The 14528-nt window shown below is 41.2% G+C and overlaps 1 protein-coding gene across 3 annotated transcripts in view; it reads right to left on the bottom strand.

The window, feature by feature from the left end:
* Positions 1–481: 481 nt before the first annotated feature.
* Positions 482–14528, bottom strand: part of LOC122560707 (interleukin-21 receptor-like) — a 62865-nt gene continuing 48818 nt past the window's right edge. For all 3 annotated transcript variants that reach the window (XM_043711653.2, XM_087997795.1, XM_043711652.2), the window contains one exon: positions 482–6159. In XM_043711653.2, the coding sequence (XP_043567588.1) occupies positions 5203–6159 (957 nt within the window). In that variant the 3' untranslated portion in view covers positions 482–5202. The remainder of the gene's footprint in view (positions 6160–14528) is intronic.

Genomic DNA, 14528 nt, shown 5'->3' with positions numbered 1-14528 from the left:
CTCAACATCCATGGAGGACACTAACTTTCCCTCAATGCCTGTATGTAGTGAAAATATGGAAATTAAACCAGAAATTCACAATAGTGCTTCCATGAGCTTTGCTTTTGCAAAATAGGTCAAAAGCACCCTCAACTTTAACTTGTTGTTGGGTCTTACACTTCATTTCAGGAAGTTGCCACCAATATATTGTGCACATGGAAACTTCTGCTAGGTTTCTGCATCCACGGAATTGAACGTTTGCACAGTAGAAGTTGTAAAGAAAAATGTCAATTAAGTGCTTAATTATGCTTTGTGGTCTTTTCTTGTATTTTGACTTGAAGTTGTTTCGGCTGTTCTATCTTTGATCACTTTCATATGTAAGATACCAAGTAACATGTACAGAATAATCCATCAGGTAATTGCCGATGAGCATCTGGAGAGTCACTGGATTTATGTATTGCATTTACAGAACTGCTTTGAAATGAGATGGGACATCACACTATTCAGACTTTGCCTTAGTTTAAACCTTTAGCAAATTTATTCAACAATTGCAAGCATGGACATTTCATCGCACAACTCAGTGGACGATGCTTAGTGAAATAATGCAGCTTAAAGGGCTGTACTGGTGCTCAAGCTTTCAGAATAACCAAAATTTAATAATAAAAGCCTTAATTTCAAAACCCGGAACACATCAGACGTCAATTGTGCAGCAAGAGGTCTCAAAATATTTAAGCTGCCTGCATGCCATCAGTCTTTACATTTCCCCACTATTCTCAAGTTTGAACACGGGAAAATTTAGCCTCATCTTGTGTTAAACATATGCACTAGATCAGAGGACTGAGTGGTGCAAAAACATTGCTGCTTAATTTGTTAATCAACCAGTTGAAGTTTGGTCTTCCAGATCCAAACAATTGAAAGGGCTCCTGCAGAGTGGCTCACTCAGGAATCCTTCTCCACTCTAATACTTCTAGTGGGTTTAACTACACTTTGGTTCAACTCCAATTGGCTTTGTGTATTTAAAGAAGACATAGGGTTTGTTTGAAGACATTTATGAAGACACATAGTTAGAGATCCTGTTGTACTGTTTCTGGGAACTATCTGAGTATTAACTGAAATTCATTTCACAACATGAGTGTTGCAGAAGTGTGAGTTTTGTTTACATGATGTTTGAGATTTTGCAAGATTAAGCTAATTAGCGAAATTTTAAAAAAATTAAGCAGGAAACTTATTCAAAATGAGTTAATATCTCATTTCTGGAAATAGTCGCATGTCTCTGAAATTAAGTTTTGATGACAGACTGCCATACATGACATCTATATCCAGAAATAAGATATTGACTCATTTTGCTTTCAGTCGATTCTAAGTGCTGTAAAAGTAGACTGACCACTTTTGGACAATACTAAACACTCCCACAAAGTGCTCTAACCTTTAGTGAAGCAAGAATGTCACCAGCACAAAACACTTGACACCATCATATCAAGTGTATTCCACATTGAGCCATACCTGTTAGATGAGCTTAGAAACCAGCCAGCCCCAGTATCTTAGACTGTTGCAGTCCATACAGGTTTGATTCTGGAACAGTCTTTGCAGACTGGAGGATGACAAATGTAGCCCCACCCACACTCCAAAGGAATGTTATAACTCACTGGGGTAGCGTGATAAAAACCAAGCCTTGTTACTCTAAAGTTATGATAAATGCAAAGGTTTCATGAAACTTTTTAATGATTTCATGAAATATACCAAAAATCTAATTTTGCATCTGATCAACTGCTTGTTAAAACACAAGCATTTTCTTGTGTTCAAGTGCAACCTCACCAATCAGGGACTTGTTGCTATTCTGATCTCTGCTGAACCCAAGGCAAATGGTGCTTTATTTCCTGGATGAAAGGACCTTAAAAAGTAAGATTATTTTATATGCACCAGTTAACTTCACTGTGTTTTCTCTCAAAGCTCCAAGTCCCTTATGCTTTCTTTTCCAAAGCCTGGTCCATTTTTCACTCATTTTAAATCCATAGTCCGAAAAATAAAAAATGTAGTCTCCTAAAGGAGGGAGGCAGAAAAATAGGAATTAAGACTGGTTAACCTAGCATTGGTAGTGAAGAAAGTACTGTAGTTTATTAAGGACAATACTAAACACTCCCACAAAGTGGGAGTGTATTATCAGGACACCAAGAAAGTACCAATGGGATTACAGGAAGTCCACATGGATTCCTGAAATGGAAACCACGTTTTATAAACCTACTTGTGTTTTCTGAGGACCTAATGAGTAGCACAGGTAAAGTCACCATCATCTTACTAGAACATAGGGCTGCTCTCTTATTAGAGAAAGAAGACTGGTGGTGGTTTAATATGAAAATTGGGAAGGTGAATCATTCATGGTAACCTCAGCTGGTACAGGAATTCAACCCATGCTGCTGGCGTCACTTTGCATCGCAACTAGCTAAATGAACTATATTGACCCCCAGAATAAATAAGGGAGAAACAATGAATGTGGTATATTTAGATTTGCAGAAAGTTTTGATAAAATTCCACATAAGAGGTTATTGTGCAAGGCAACATTCAAGTTAAACAAGTAATGTTTAACTTGTATAAGATACTTGTTAGACCACAGCTGGAGTACTGTGTACAGTTGTGGGAGCCACATTATAGGAAAGATGTGAATACATTCAAGAGAGTGCAGAAACCATTTACAAGAATGGTTCCAGGAATGAAAAACTTCGGTTATGATGGTTGTTTGAAGTAGTTAGGACTGCTTTCCTTGGAGAAAAGACAGCTAAGAGGAAATGTGATGGAGGTTTTCAAAATCATTAACAGGCTGGATAGAGTAGATAGGAGGAAACTGTTTCCACACTTAAAAAGAAAAAGGAGAGGGCACAGATTTGAAGTGATCCAAAAAGGCAAGGGAAATTAGAGATTTTTTTCACACAGTGAATAGTTAGTGTATGGAATGCTTGGCTTGGAAATGTGGTGGAGGCAATTTCAATTGAGCCATTCAAGAAAGCATTAGATGATTATTTGAGTAGAAATAACGTGCATGAATATGGGGAAATAGCAGGTGATTGTTTGAAGAGCTGGTGTGAGCATTATGGGTTGAATGCCCTCTTTCTGCTCCTTAGCAATCCTGTAATCCCCTTATAAACTCCGCTTACATAAACACATACATGGTGAAATAGGTTATGGACACAAGGGAAAATCTGGAAAGACAGTTACTTAGTCTTTGTCCCCAGATGTTGTTTTAGAGATGATCTTTATGACTGTTTCTATTTTTACTTCAGTGATCTTTCGGTTGCTTCAACTTGTTGGTAAGGGGCATAAAGTGACTGATTCACGCATAAAAAAAGTCTCTGACTTATCAATTAAAAGTTACAGCTTCCAAGAACTATTGCAGGGAAGATAAAGTAGTTTTCATCAAGTTTACATTGAAATTCAATTGCATAAAATAGAGAGACTGCTGCTGAGCTAAGGAAGAACTGAACACTTCTCTCACTCCATCTGTAACTTGTTCCTAGTTCCAAGCTATTCAGTTACCTGAGAACCAATCACACAGTTGTGAGCAGGCTGAAGAGTCTTTGTTGTGGACGAATCAACAGTTTCTTGCAAGCAAAAGCCACATCTATACACTGCTTTGTCCTGAAATCATTTGAAACTCAGACTCCAATCACGGCCTGTTCAGTTGTTTATGATATTTGCAAAGGTGTTCAGTTACTTGCTTTCAGCACTACAGACACACTTTCCATCGTTGGTTTTTAAAACATGCTTTATCTCATCTCAGCTCAGTTTCCAAAAGCATGAAATGAAAAGACGATGAGGAGGAAGGAAGTGAACGGGAGAGTGTTACACCTTTTGTGATTGCATGGGAAGATGCCATGGGTGAGTAAGGAAGCATTATGAGTGATGGAGGAGTGGACTAGGGTGTGACAGATGGAACTGTGGCAGCAGCATGTTGACAATGGACAGTAGGAGAAGATGCTTTTGGTGATGGCATCTTGCTGGAGGTGACGGAAATGGCTAAGGATTATTCTTTGAATGCAGGAATTAGTGGAGAGGAACGTGATGACATGTTGTTCTGGGCAGAAGGCAGGGGAGAAGATGAAGGCAGACATGCGGGAGATGGGTTGGACACAGTTGAGGGCCTCCTCAACCATGATGGGGGAAATCTCTAACTTGAGGAAAAAAGAAGGATGTGAGTTACAGTATCCACAATATTTTGCTTTCACTTGAGCTGTGCTTTCAATCTTATGGATTCCTCACAGTGCAAGATATTTGGGGGAAGGCAAAGGAGTCACAGCAGTCAATTATCATGATTTAATAGTTTAGCATCAGAGAAGCCACTTTGACTCTCCTATGAAAGAGTCAGTATATTAGATAAATGTGATTTTGGGTTGCTGAAGGGCTGAGAGCTGGTAGGAAGGTTGCCAGGAATGTTGGTTGCCAAATGTGTAGGATGCCAGACCACAAGGTTTGAAGGGGTCGGGTAAGTAATGAAGTGTTTAGGGTAGATTGGGGTGGGCAGGAGCTACAGGGTCCCGTCACGGGGCAGGGATGGGAAGTGAGGTCTCTTAGAGTCATGGAAGTGTCGTGTCCTGGGGGAGTGTGGGAGTGGTATTTTAGATCCTGGACTACATTGTCAAAAGGGAGGGGGTCTGGCAGCAGGAGAGAGGATGGAGGGTATAGTTGTAGAGACTTTGGTTTCTGAGGGGAGAGGAATAACTTCAAGTCTGGGATGGGGGTGGGGAGGTGATGGCAAGGGTGGGATGTGGATCCAGGTCCAGTGTTTGGAGAGTGTGGTGGGGGAAAGGGGTTTTATGAGGGGAGAGTGGAAAAGGAGGTTTCAGGTGGCTAAAGGAGTGGAAAGGAGTTGGGTTTGGTGATGGCGGGGAGGGTGTCACATCCCAACCAGAAATGAGAGTGGGGGAGGGGGAGGGGGGGGGTTGTTGGGTCCTGGGAGGGTAAAGGGGGTCTTGGATCTTGGGTCAAGGAGTGTACCAGTTCTAGTGGCAATTGACTTCAGGTCCCAGGAATAGAGAACAATGTGTTGATTCCAGGCAGAGATTGGGGGTTGCCAAGTCCTGGGAGGGTGAGGGGTTGTCGAGTACAGGGCAGGATGGAGGAGGGGTGGTGGTGATATGTCAGGGGTCTTGTATTTGGAGGGTGTGTCGTAAGTTAAACAGTCAGTTTCATAGTTACTCCACTTCAGAAATGATTATCTGGCCATTGGAACATCTATGTAGAAGTGGACTTGGCCCACTGCTTCACATAGCTCCCGTAATACTGCTCTTCCTGCTCTGGATTAACAGGACTATTACTGTCCAGCTCTTGCTTGTGTTCTGCGTTCATTATTCCAACTATATTTATGTTAGTCTTGTATCCAGAATCTACGGCTGTCATAGAATCAGTGTCAGTCTCAGTGAATCCACTGTCAACAGTATCTAAATCCAGTGATATCTTCGGATAACCAAGGTCTGGTTCAAGTCTGCTACATGATGAGAGAGTATCAAGACTTCCATCACTCCAAGAACCACCTTCACCTATATTTCTGTCATTCCAAGAGACATCTTCCCCATCATTCAAAGAAAAAGGTTCATTTTCTTGTCCCCAGTCAGTCATGTTGAGGCACTGAAGATCCAAAGTATCTTCACTTCTCCCCTCATGGGCGCAAGAGTATTGTAACAGGGGCATCATGGTGTTTAGTGGTGCATTGTCACAATGTTGAGATGTTTCTGATGTAACTGGGTGCAAATGGTGGAATTGTTGGTTGCTGGTAGGATAATCCTGCTCATTTGAATTGTCTACAGTAGAATTACTATTACATTGGGTCAAGTAGGGTAGTCTGGTTGACTTGCATTTGTAACTGCATTGAGAACAACAAGGTGCAACCTCGTCAGTTACTGTGACAGTGTTGATAGATACCTGTCCATAGGATTTATCCTTCCATTGTTGGATGTTGTTCCCAAATTGGCCCCGAGACTGCGATGAATGGCAGGGACTTGGGCCACATAAGGCCTGCCATGAGGAATGAATTTCAGACTGTTTGTCCCATGTTTTCAATCCCATTTTCAATGGTTTCTCAAGAGCAACAGGTTCAGTGTATACCTGAACACTGTCCCCCTTTTCCAGGACCATTACATTTTTCTCATTGACTTCATAAAATGCATCTTGACGTGGAGCATTAACCCAGCTCTGAAACAGTAAAGAGAGACATAGTTAAAAGCAACTAAAGATGGAAAGTCTTGTTGATTTGTATTTTCAATATTTTTACATGAAAACTTTGAGATAATTTGGTTAGGGGATTATTGATATAGAGTGCACTATTTGGATCAATAAAATAACTGTCTACTATACAATGGGTTACAAGTAGATTCTTAATTAAAAATCAACTGACATTGATTAATCAATATGATCTGTTCATTGATATCTCAAATTCAACAGTATTACATAACACAGAATGGCTCTCTTCACTTCCATATTCTGCTGCATATGTGGGACAAAGGGAAAAAGTTAACATGACAGCAATAACTACTATTGAAGGATATTGCAATCTTATCTGCCTTTCTAAACTATAGAAACCCAAATTAACAGTACTGTCATGATATAAATTAAAAATAGAACATGCATATCTAAAGCATTTTTAAGATTTAGATTTCCCTGGAAAATAGAAGGTATGACGATCAATGGTGGAGCAATTAAAAGTGGGCTGCTGAAGACGCCAGAATTAGCAAAGCACAGATAACTCAGGATGTGATAGGATGAGGAGATTTACAGAGTTCGTATGTGTGAGGCCATGGAGTGATTTGAAAGCAAGAAAATCTTAAAAATCAATGTGTTGCTTGACTGGGAGTCAATGCAAGTCAGTAAGTACAGTTTGAAAGGGGAATAATGCCAGCTGTGAGTTAAGGCATGGATGACCTGAAATGTGTAGAAAGTGGGAGATTAAGCAGGAGTATGTAAGACTAGTTGAGTCTCGAAGTATCAAAGGCATGAGTGAAGATTCCAGCAGCAGTTGAATTGAAACTGGATGAAGTTGGGAGATGTGGAAATAGATGGTCTTAATGATGGAATGAATGAAGTCAGAAACTTATCTCAGGATCAACTGCGACACAAGGTTGTGAACAGGATAAGTAACTTGCAATAGACTTAAATAAATGATTTTATACCAAAAGATTAGTTCTCAAGTCACCATAGTCCCAGTGGATTATAGGCTGCTCCCCCACTAAAAGAGATGACTGGTGGTGACTTAACTTATGCCTCAGGTGAAGGGCAAGGTTGAGAAGGTGGGATCTTCATGGTGACCTCAGCCAGTCTATGAATTAGACCTGTGCTGATAGCATCACTCTGCATTATAAACCAACCATCCAGCCAACTGAGCTAACTAACTCCTTTAAATAGTAGCTTTATATGTCAATGGTTCATAATTGATGCCTGCAACTTGTTAATTACAGAGATCTTATCTGTGTTTTCTATTAACTTGGTTCTAAAAGACAAGTAAACCGGGGAATTCTACGTATTTTGATAAAATCCTTTTAATTTTATGATGAGCCCAGGAATAGCAGATGCTTGATTTCCAGTGTGCTATCTCAGTGAGCATGTTTTTTCATTGACTTGTAAGACATGGGGATCACACTTCACATGCTGTACATTGACCCATAATGCTCTAAGGGAGGTAATTCTCGAATTTTAACTCAGTGACAGTGGCGGAACAGTAATATATTTGCAAGTCAGGATGGCGAGTCATTTGGAGGGAACTTGCAGGTAGTGGTGTTCCTATGTGTCTGTTGTCCTTGTCCTTCTAGATGGAAGTGGTTATAGGTTTGGAAGGTGCTGTCTTAAGGATTTTTGGTGAACTTCTGAAGTGCATTTTGTAAATAGTACACGCGGCTGCTACTGAGTGTTGGTGGGTGGAGGGAATGGATGCTTGTGGATGTAATGCTAATCAAGCGGGCTGCTTTGCCCTGGATGGTGTCAAGCTTCTTCAGTGTTATTGGAGCTGCACACATCCAGGTAAGGGGGAGTATTCCATCACACCCATGACTTGTGCCTTGTAGATGGTGAGCAGGCTTTGGGGAGTCAGGCCGTGAGCTACTTGCTGCAGTATTCCTAGCCTCTGACTTGTACTTGTAGCCAGTGTATTTGTATGGTGAGTACAGTTGAGTTTCTGATCAATGGTGACCCCAAGATGTTGATAGCGGGGGATTCAATGACTGTCTTTTATTGAAGATGGTCATTGCCCACCATTTGTGTGACATGAATGTTATTTGCCACTTATCAGCCCAAGCCTGGATATTGTTTAAGTCTTGTTGTATTAGAACATTGACTGCTTCAGAATGACATCAAATCCATGGAGATGCATGTGCAGTATTCGCCCTCTCACTTAAAGAAGGATATATTTCTTTGTGTATTGGAGGTACACTAATGTAATTTCTGGGAAGGACAGACTGTCCTACATGGAGAGATTGAGGAGAATGGTCCTGTATTCTTGGGAATATAGAAGAATGATTTATGATCATATCTAAACATTAAGAATTCTGAAAGGGCAAGACAGGGTGGACGTCGACTGGATGTTTCCTGTGTCTTCAGATCGAGAACAAAAGACTGCAATTTCAGAAAAATGTGCAAACCTCTTAAACTGGGATAACATGGATTTTTTTTCATTTAGAAGGCAGTGAATCTTCAGAATTCTCTACTTCAAAGCACTACGGATACTCAGTCATTGAGAATGTACACAATAGAGATTACTAGATTTCTAGATACTAATGATGTCAAGGGACTGGAAAGGCAAGGAAAGGGACATTGAGCTAGATATTCACCCATGATCTTGACCTGTTGGGCAGGCTCATTGGGCTGAAAGGCCAATGCTCTTACGCTTCTAACTTGGACCACCCTTTGAATTTAAAAGTGTTTACATCTAAACCTGTCGGTCAAGACAGTACATTTGGATCGGCTCAGGCTTGGAGGGTCGGAGGGCCTGTTCCTGGGCTGTAAATTTTCTTTGTTCTTTGTTCTCTTCTTTGTAACTGACTATGATCTCAACTCACTGTCTTCTATTGCAGAGGTGGTCGGTAGAAGATTTCTTAAAATTAATCAAAACACAAAGATCTATGATGACAGAGGTAGGAAGTGGGATTAATTGAATAGCCATTTCAAAGAATTGACACAGGGATGATGAGCCAAACATACTCTGTACATTATCATTTTGTGATTCTCTGACAGTTAGGAATGGGTTGTTTAAAAAAAAAATGAAAGCCGGTGTCTGATACAGTGGAGTGCTGATACGTTCACTCGGTTAGCAGCATCACCACAGTGATAAGAAGTCCTGCATAGCTGATTCCTGTCTCTTCCTAATATGAGCTGCTGATCTGCTTTGTTCTAAAGAGGAAATTGTTGTGGTCCCTCTCATTCTCTATGAAACTGTTGAGCTAGCTTCGAGGTTTTCTCACTTGCTATTGCTCTTTTGACAACTCTGGTGCTGATTTATCACAGAATCTCAAAGGACCACCAAACAGGAAAAAACATGAACACCATTTCATGGTCTCTGATCCAGGACTGACCAGTATGTACATGCTCACATGAATGTGAAGTGCAATATTGTACATCTTTGCCTTTGTGTGAATTTGAGCCTTTCAATGTTCTTTTGCATATGCACATTCATCCAATTGACCCATACTCTGATCTTATACATTTAGAAGTAGATGAGACATTCTGGCTTTGTCTATCTCAAAAATCTTATGCAGTTTTATTCATTTTTTAAAAAAATTTCTTCCTCTTTAACAAATAGGATTTTGCAAATGGTATAATTTACTGGCTACTTGCGGAGATGCTCACTATTCTAATTGTAATCCAGACTTTAATTTTTGGTTGGTCACTTCAAGACAATTCTATTCTCATAGAACATAGAACATAGAACAATACAGCACAGAACAGGCCCTTCGGCCCACGATGTTGTGCCGAACATTTGTCCTAGCTTAAGCACCCATCCATGTACCTATCAAATTGCCGCTTAAAGGTCACCAAAGATTCTGACTCTACCACTCCCACAGGCAGCGCATTCCATGCCCCCACCACTCTCTGGGTAAAGAACCCACCCCTGACATCTCCCCTATACCTTCCACCCTTCACCTTAAATTTATGTCCCCTTGTAACACTCTGTTGTACCCGGGGAAAAAGTTTCTGACTGTCTACTCTATCTATTCCTCTGATCATCTTATAAACCTCTATCAAGTCACCCCTCATCCTTCGCCGTTCCAATGAGAAAAGGCTTAGCACTCTCAACCTATCCTCGTACGACCTATTCTCCATTCCAGACAACATCCTGGTAAATCTTCTCTGCACCCTCTCCAAAGCTTCCACATCTTTCCTAAAGTGAGGCGACCAGAACTGCACACAGTACTCCAAATGTGGCCTAACCAAAGTCCTGTACAGTTGTAACATCACTTCACGACTCTTGAATTCAATCCCTCTGCTAATGAACGCTAATACACCATAGGCCTTCTTACAAGCTCTATCCACCTGAGTGGCAACTTTCAAAGACCTATGAACATAGACCCCAAGATCCCTCTGTTCCTCCATCTCACTAAGAACCCTACCGTTAACCATGTATTCCGCATTCTTATTTGTCTTTCCAAAATGGACAACCTCACACTTGACAGGGTTGAACTCCATCTGCCACTCCTCAGCCCAGCTCTGCATCATATCCAAGTCCCTTTGCAGCCGACAAGAGCCCTCCTCACTATCCACAACTCCACCAATCTTCGTATCATCTGCAAATTTACTGACCCACCCTTCGACTCCCTCATCCAAGTCATTAATAAAAATTACAAACAGCAGAGGACCCAGAACTGATCCCTGCGGAACTCCACTTGTAACTGGGCTCCAGGCTGAATATTTACCATCTACCACCACTCTCTGACTTCGACCGGTTAGCCAGTTTTCTATCCAATTGGCCAAATTTCCCTCTATCCCATGCCTCCTGACTTTCCGCATAAGCCTACCATGGGGAACCTTATCAAATGCCTTACTAAAATCCATGTATACTACATCCACTGCTCTACCCTCATCCACATGCTTGGTCACCTCCTCAAAGAGTTCAATCAGACTTGTAAGGCAAGACCTACCCTTCACAAATCAGTGCTGGCTGTCCCTAATCAAGCAGTGCCCTTCCAGATACTCATAAATCCTATCCCTCAGTACCCTTTCCATTACTTTACCTACCACTGAAGTAAGACTAACTGGCCTGTAATTCCCGGGGTTATCCCTATTCCCTTTTTTGAACAGGGGCACAACATTCGCCACTCTTCAGTCCCCTGGTACCACCCCCGTTGACAGTGAAGATGAAAAGATCATTGCCAACGGTACTGCAATTTCCTCTCTTGCTTCCCACATAATCCTAGGATATATCCCATCAGGCCCGGGGGACTTGTCTATCCTCAAGTTGTTCAAAATGTCCAACACATCTTCCTTCCTAACAAGTATCTCCTCTAGCTTACCAGTCCATTTCACACTCTCCTCTTCAACAATACGGTTCCTGTCCATCGTAAATACTGAAGAAAAGTACTCATTCAAGACCTCTCCTATCTCTTCCGACTCAATACACAGTCTCCCACTACTGTCCTTGATTGGACCTACCCTCGTTCTCGTTATTCTCATGTTTCTCACATACGCATAAAATGCCCTTGGGTTATCCTTGATCCTATCCACCAGAGATTTTTCATGCCCTCTCTTGGCTCTCCTAATCTCTTTCTTCAGGTCCCTTCTGGCTATCCTGTATCCCTCCACTGCTCTGTCTGAACCCTGTTTCCTCAATCTTATGTAAGCCTCCTTCTTCCTCTTTACAAGACATTCAACCTCCCTCATCAACCAAGGTCTCATTCAGTGCTATTGTATGCATTTTTCAGCAGGATTGAGGAAATGTACTCAGCACAGAGCTGCTAATCTGCCCCGTTCTGAATATTCAATACAGAAAAGACCACCTGGAGATTGTTTGCAGATTGTGATATTACTTTAAAGGGGATCTTTCCCAGACAGTAACATTGGTTTTATTGGTTAACTGAAAAAAGGAAGGCAAGTAGTACAACTTTGTAAAAGTCATGTTGTATCTGCCAACATTGGTATTTTAGAGATGGAAACTGACACAGTTTTGTTGGATCAGAACTGTGGAGCAAAATCAGGTGAACACAGGTGAGTCAGGGATCAACCATGATCTGAGAGCAGAATAGTTTTCGGAGTAAAATGGCCCACTCCTGGTCCAATGTTCATGAACTTGAAGTTAGGATTTTCGGAAGAATATTAAGGCCATAGAGACAGTACAGAAATATTGGCCAGGGTGATTCGAGGACTGAAAGACTTTGTTACGTGGAGAGATTAGAAAACTTCAATAGAAATGATGAGAGATTGGATTCAGGAGGTCAGTTATGAGGAGTTGTTAATAAATAAATAAAGAGAAGCTGTTTCTACCGATTAATGAATTGGTAAACCAGTGGACATAAGTTGAGGGTCAAGAACAAAGGGAGAGGGCCATTAGAACTTGGACTAGAAAAGCAGGAAACAGAATCTGTATCAGTTTTTAACAAGAAAGTGAACCAATATTTGGAAATTAAAATGCAATAGTAGAGGACAAGAGAATGGTTAATAGGATAGAACTCTTTAAAGGGGTAATGGGCTGAATAGTCTCGTTTCGGCTATAAAATTCTACTGTGAGATCTTTGAAGGGCGATCCAAATTGTGACATTCAGTCGTTTCAAAAATAGGTCTGAATGGGGAGAACTGATGTTTGAAAAGGGACCTAATGTAAAATTCTTCTTCTCTAACTCAAACTAGGAACAATGATGATGTTTTCAACTGACCCCCACCTATACTAGGCCCTGTACCATCTCTGGCTGTCAGTTCTCTTCCTGAATTTGATCTGGAACATGAGTTCCCTTTAGCTGACCAAGGAGCTGATCCCTAACTTGCTGAAAAGTTCAATTAGTGAAGAGAGAGTCATGGCAAATGGACCGTTTATATTCAGAATGCTTATTACTTTGGCATATTCCTATATGCAACATGCTGTGAATCTTGTTGTGTTCACAATGTGTTATTATGTAGGTCAATCCAGAACTGAATATTGTTTCATGATGCAAGTTGTTTGAATGAAACGCCATTCTGAAAGGCTGTGTTTTGTTTTCCTATGGGCTTCAGTACCCTGACATCAGGATCAAAGGGGCTGTTAAGTCCTTGAAATAATTCAGCGCAACCTTTTAGGATGATGACCTTACTGGGATTCATCAGGGATAGGTAGTTACCTGTGTATACTCCTCCATTAACACTGGTCCAGTCAGAAGACAAGGAACCAACTGTGAGAGCTGAGACAGGTAGGTAGGTAGGTGAGAGACATTGAGAGTGATTCAGAGGGAGGAACTGTTGGAAACATAAATCTAAACTATGTTCAGAAGGACCAAAGAGCAGATGCCTCAGAGCAGAGTGGAAACTCCTCCATGTTAGCATTGGGATGTGAGGTTAGCTTGCTGCTGGCAACCCTTCTCTTTATGTGGGTCAGCCTCTGATGGCCCTTGACCCTGATGCAGGAGTACTGCTTTAGTTGCTGTGAGAAAGCGGATGAAGTATAATGGTGAGTCACTGCTACTGGAAATATTCTGGCCCTTTAAATTGCTCCTAATGTGAGCCTTGAAGATTAATTTGGCTGCACACCTCCATTCATTTGTTCACCCATTCACAGATAGGCCTTCTTCTAGGTGTCCTTCCCAGCTATGCGAATGCATTGGGGAGCACTGATAGATTTCTTCCCTTCTCACCACCACCCTGCACCAACTACACCTTGAGTCTGCTGGGAAAATTCCATCCATTAATCCAGTTTCTCTCTCCACAGATGCTTCTAGATCTGTTGTATAATTCCAACGTTTTCTGTTTTGATATCAAATAATTGACTTGATCGAGGGTGCAAAGTTAGCCAGGCCAACAGGAGAATCTCTTATGCACTGGAGTATCAATCTGGATTATAAACTGAAGCTTGAGAGCTGGGCTCAAATCTTTAGCCTTTATTGACACTGCTGTGCATTTACTGGTAATCAGCCCATTAAATGAAAAACTCAGCTAATGAAAGGAGCCAACTCAATCAAAACTTTCTTTTAAACTTGGAACTTCCAAAATGCAATGCCCACCAATAAACTATATTCTCTGGCCTGAATCTATCTCCCCAAGCTAGTTAGTAAATTACATGACTCATTCTGGGGTCATTGCATGTACGTTAAAACCAATGGTATTAATAGACTTTGCCATTGAAAGGGTGGGATTGTTTATTCCTTGTACTGAAAGACCTTCTCAATCTGATCCCTTCTTTTGCAAGTTACCTTGGAGGCCAATTTTATACATATTTTCCCTGAAACTGCTGACTCTCGTTGGTTTCAGGTTTCCATCTCCCCGAAGATACCCATTTTTCCTTAGGTATGGGTCCCTTCCTCTCCTGAAACTGTAACGGGGTACAAATTTTCATTAGTCAAGAATGGAAAGGTTTTGGCCTATTGAGGTTCTGTATGGAGGACTTGTTGAGAAAAGGGTTT

This window comes from Chiloscyllium plagiosum, unplaced genomic scaffold (genome assembly GCF_037043375.1).
Source record: "Chiloscyllium plagiosum isolate Xiang-an unplaced genomic scaffold, Cpla_swu_hap1 HiC_scaffold_20, whole genome shotgun sequence".
Lineage (NCBI taxonomy): Eukaryota > Metazoa > Chordata > Chondrichthyes > Orectolobiformes > Hemiscylliidae > Chiloscyllium > Chiloscyllium plagiosum.
This window is presented reverse-complemented; position numbering and strand designations above follow the sequence as displayed.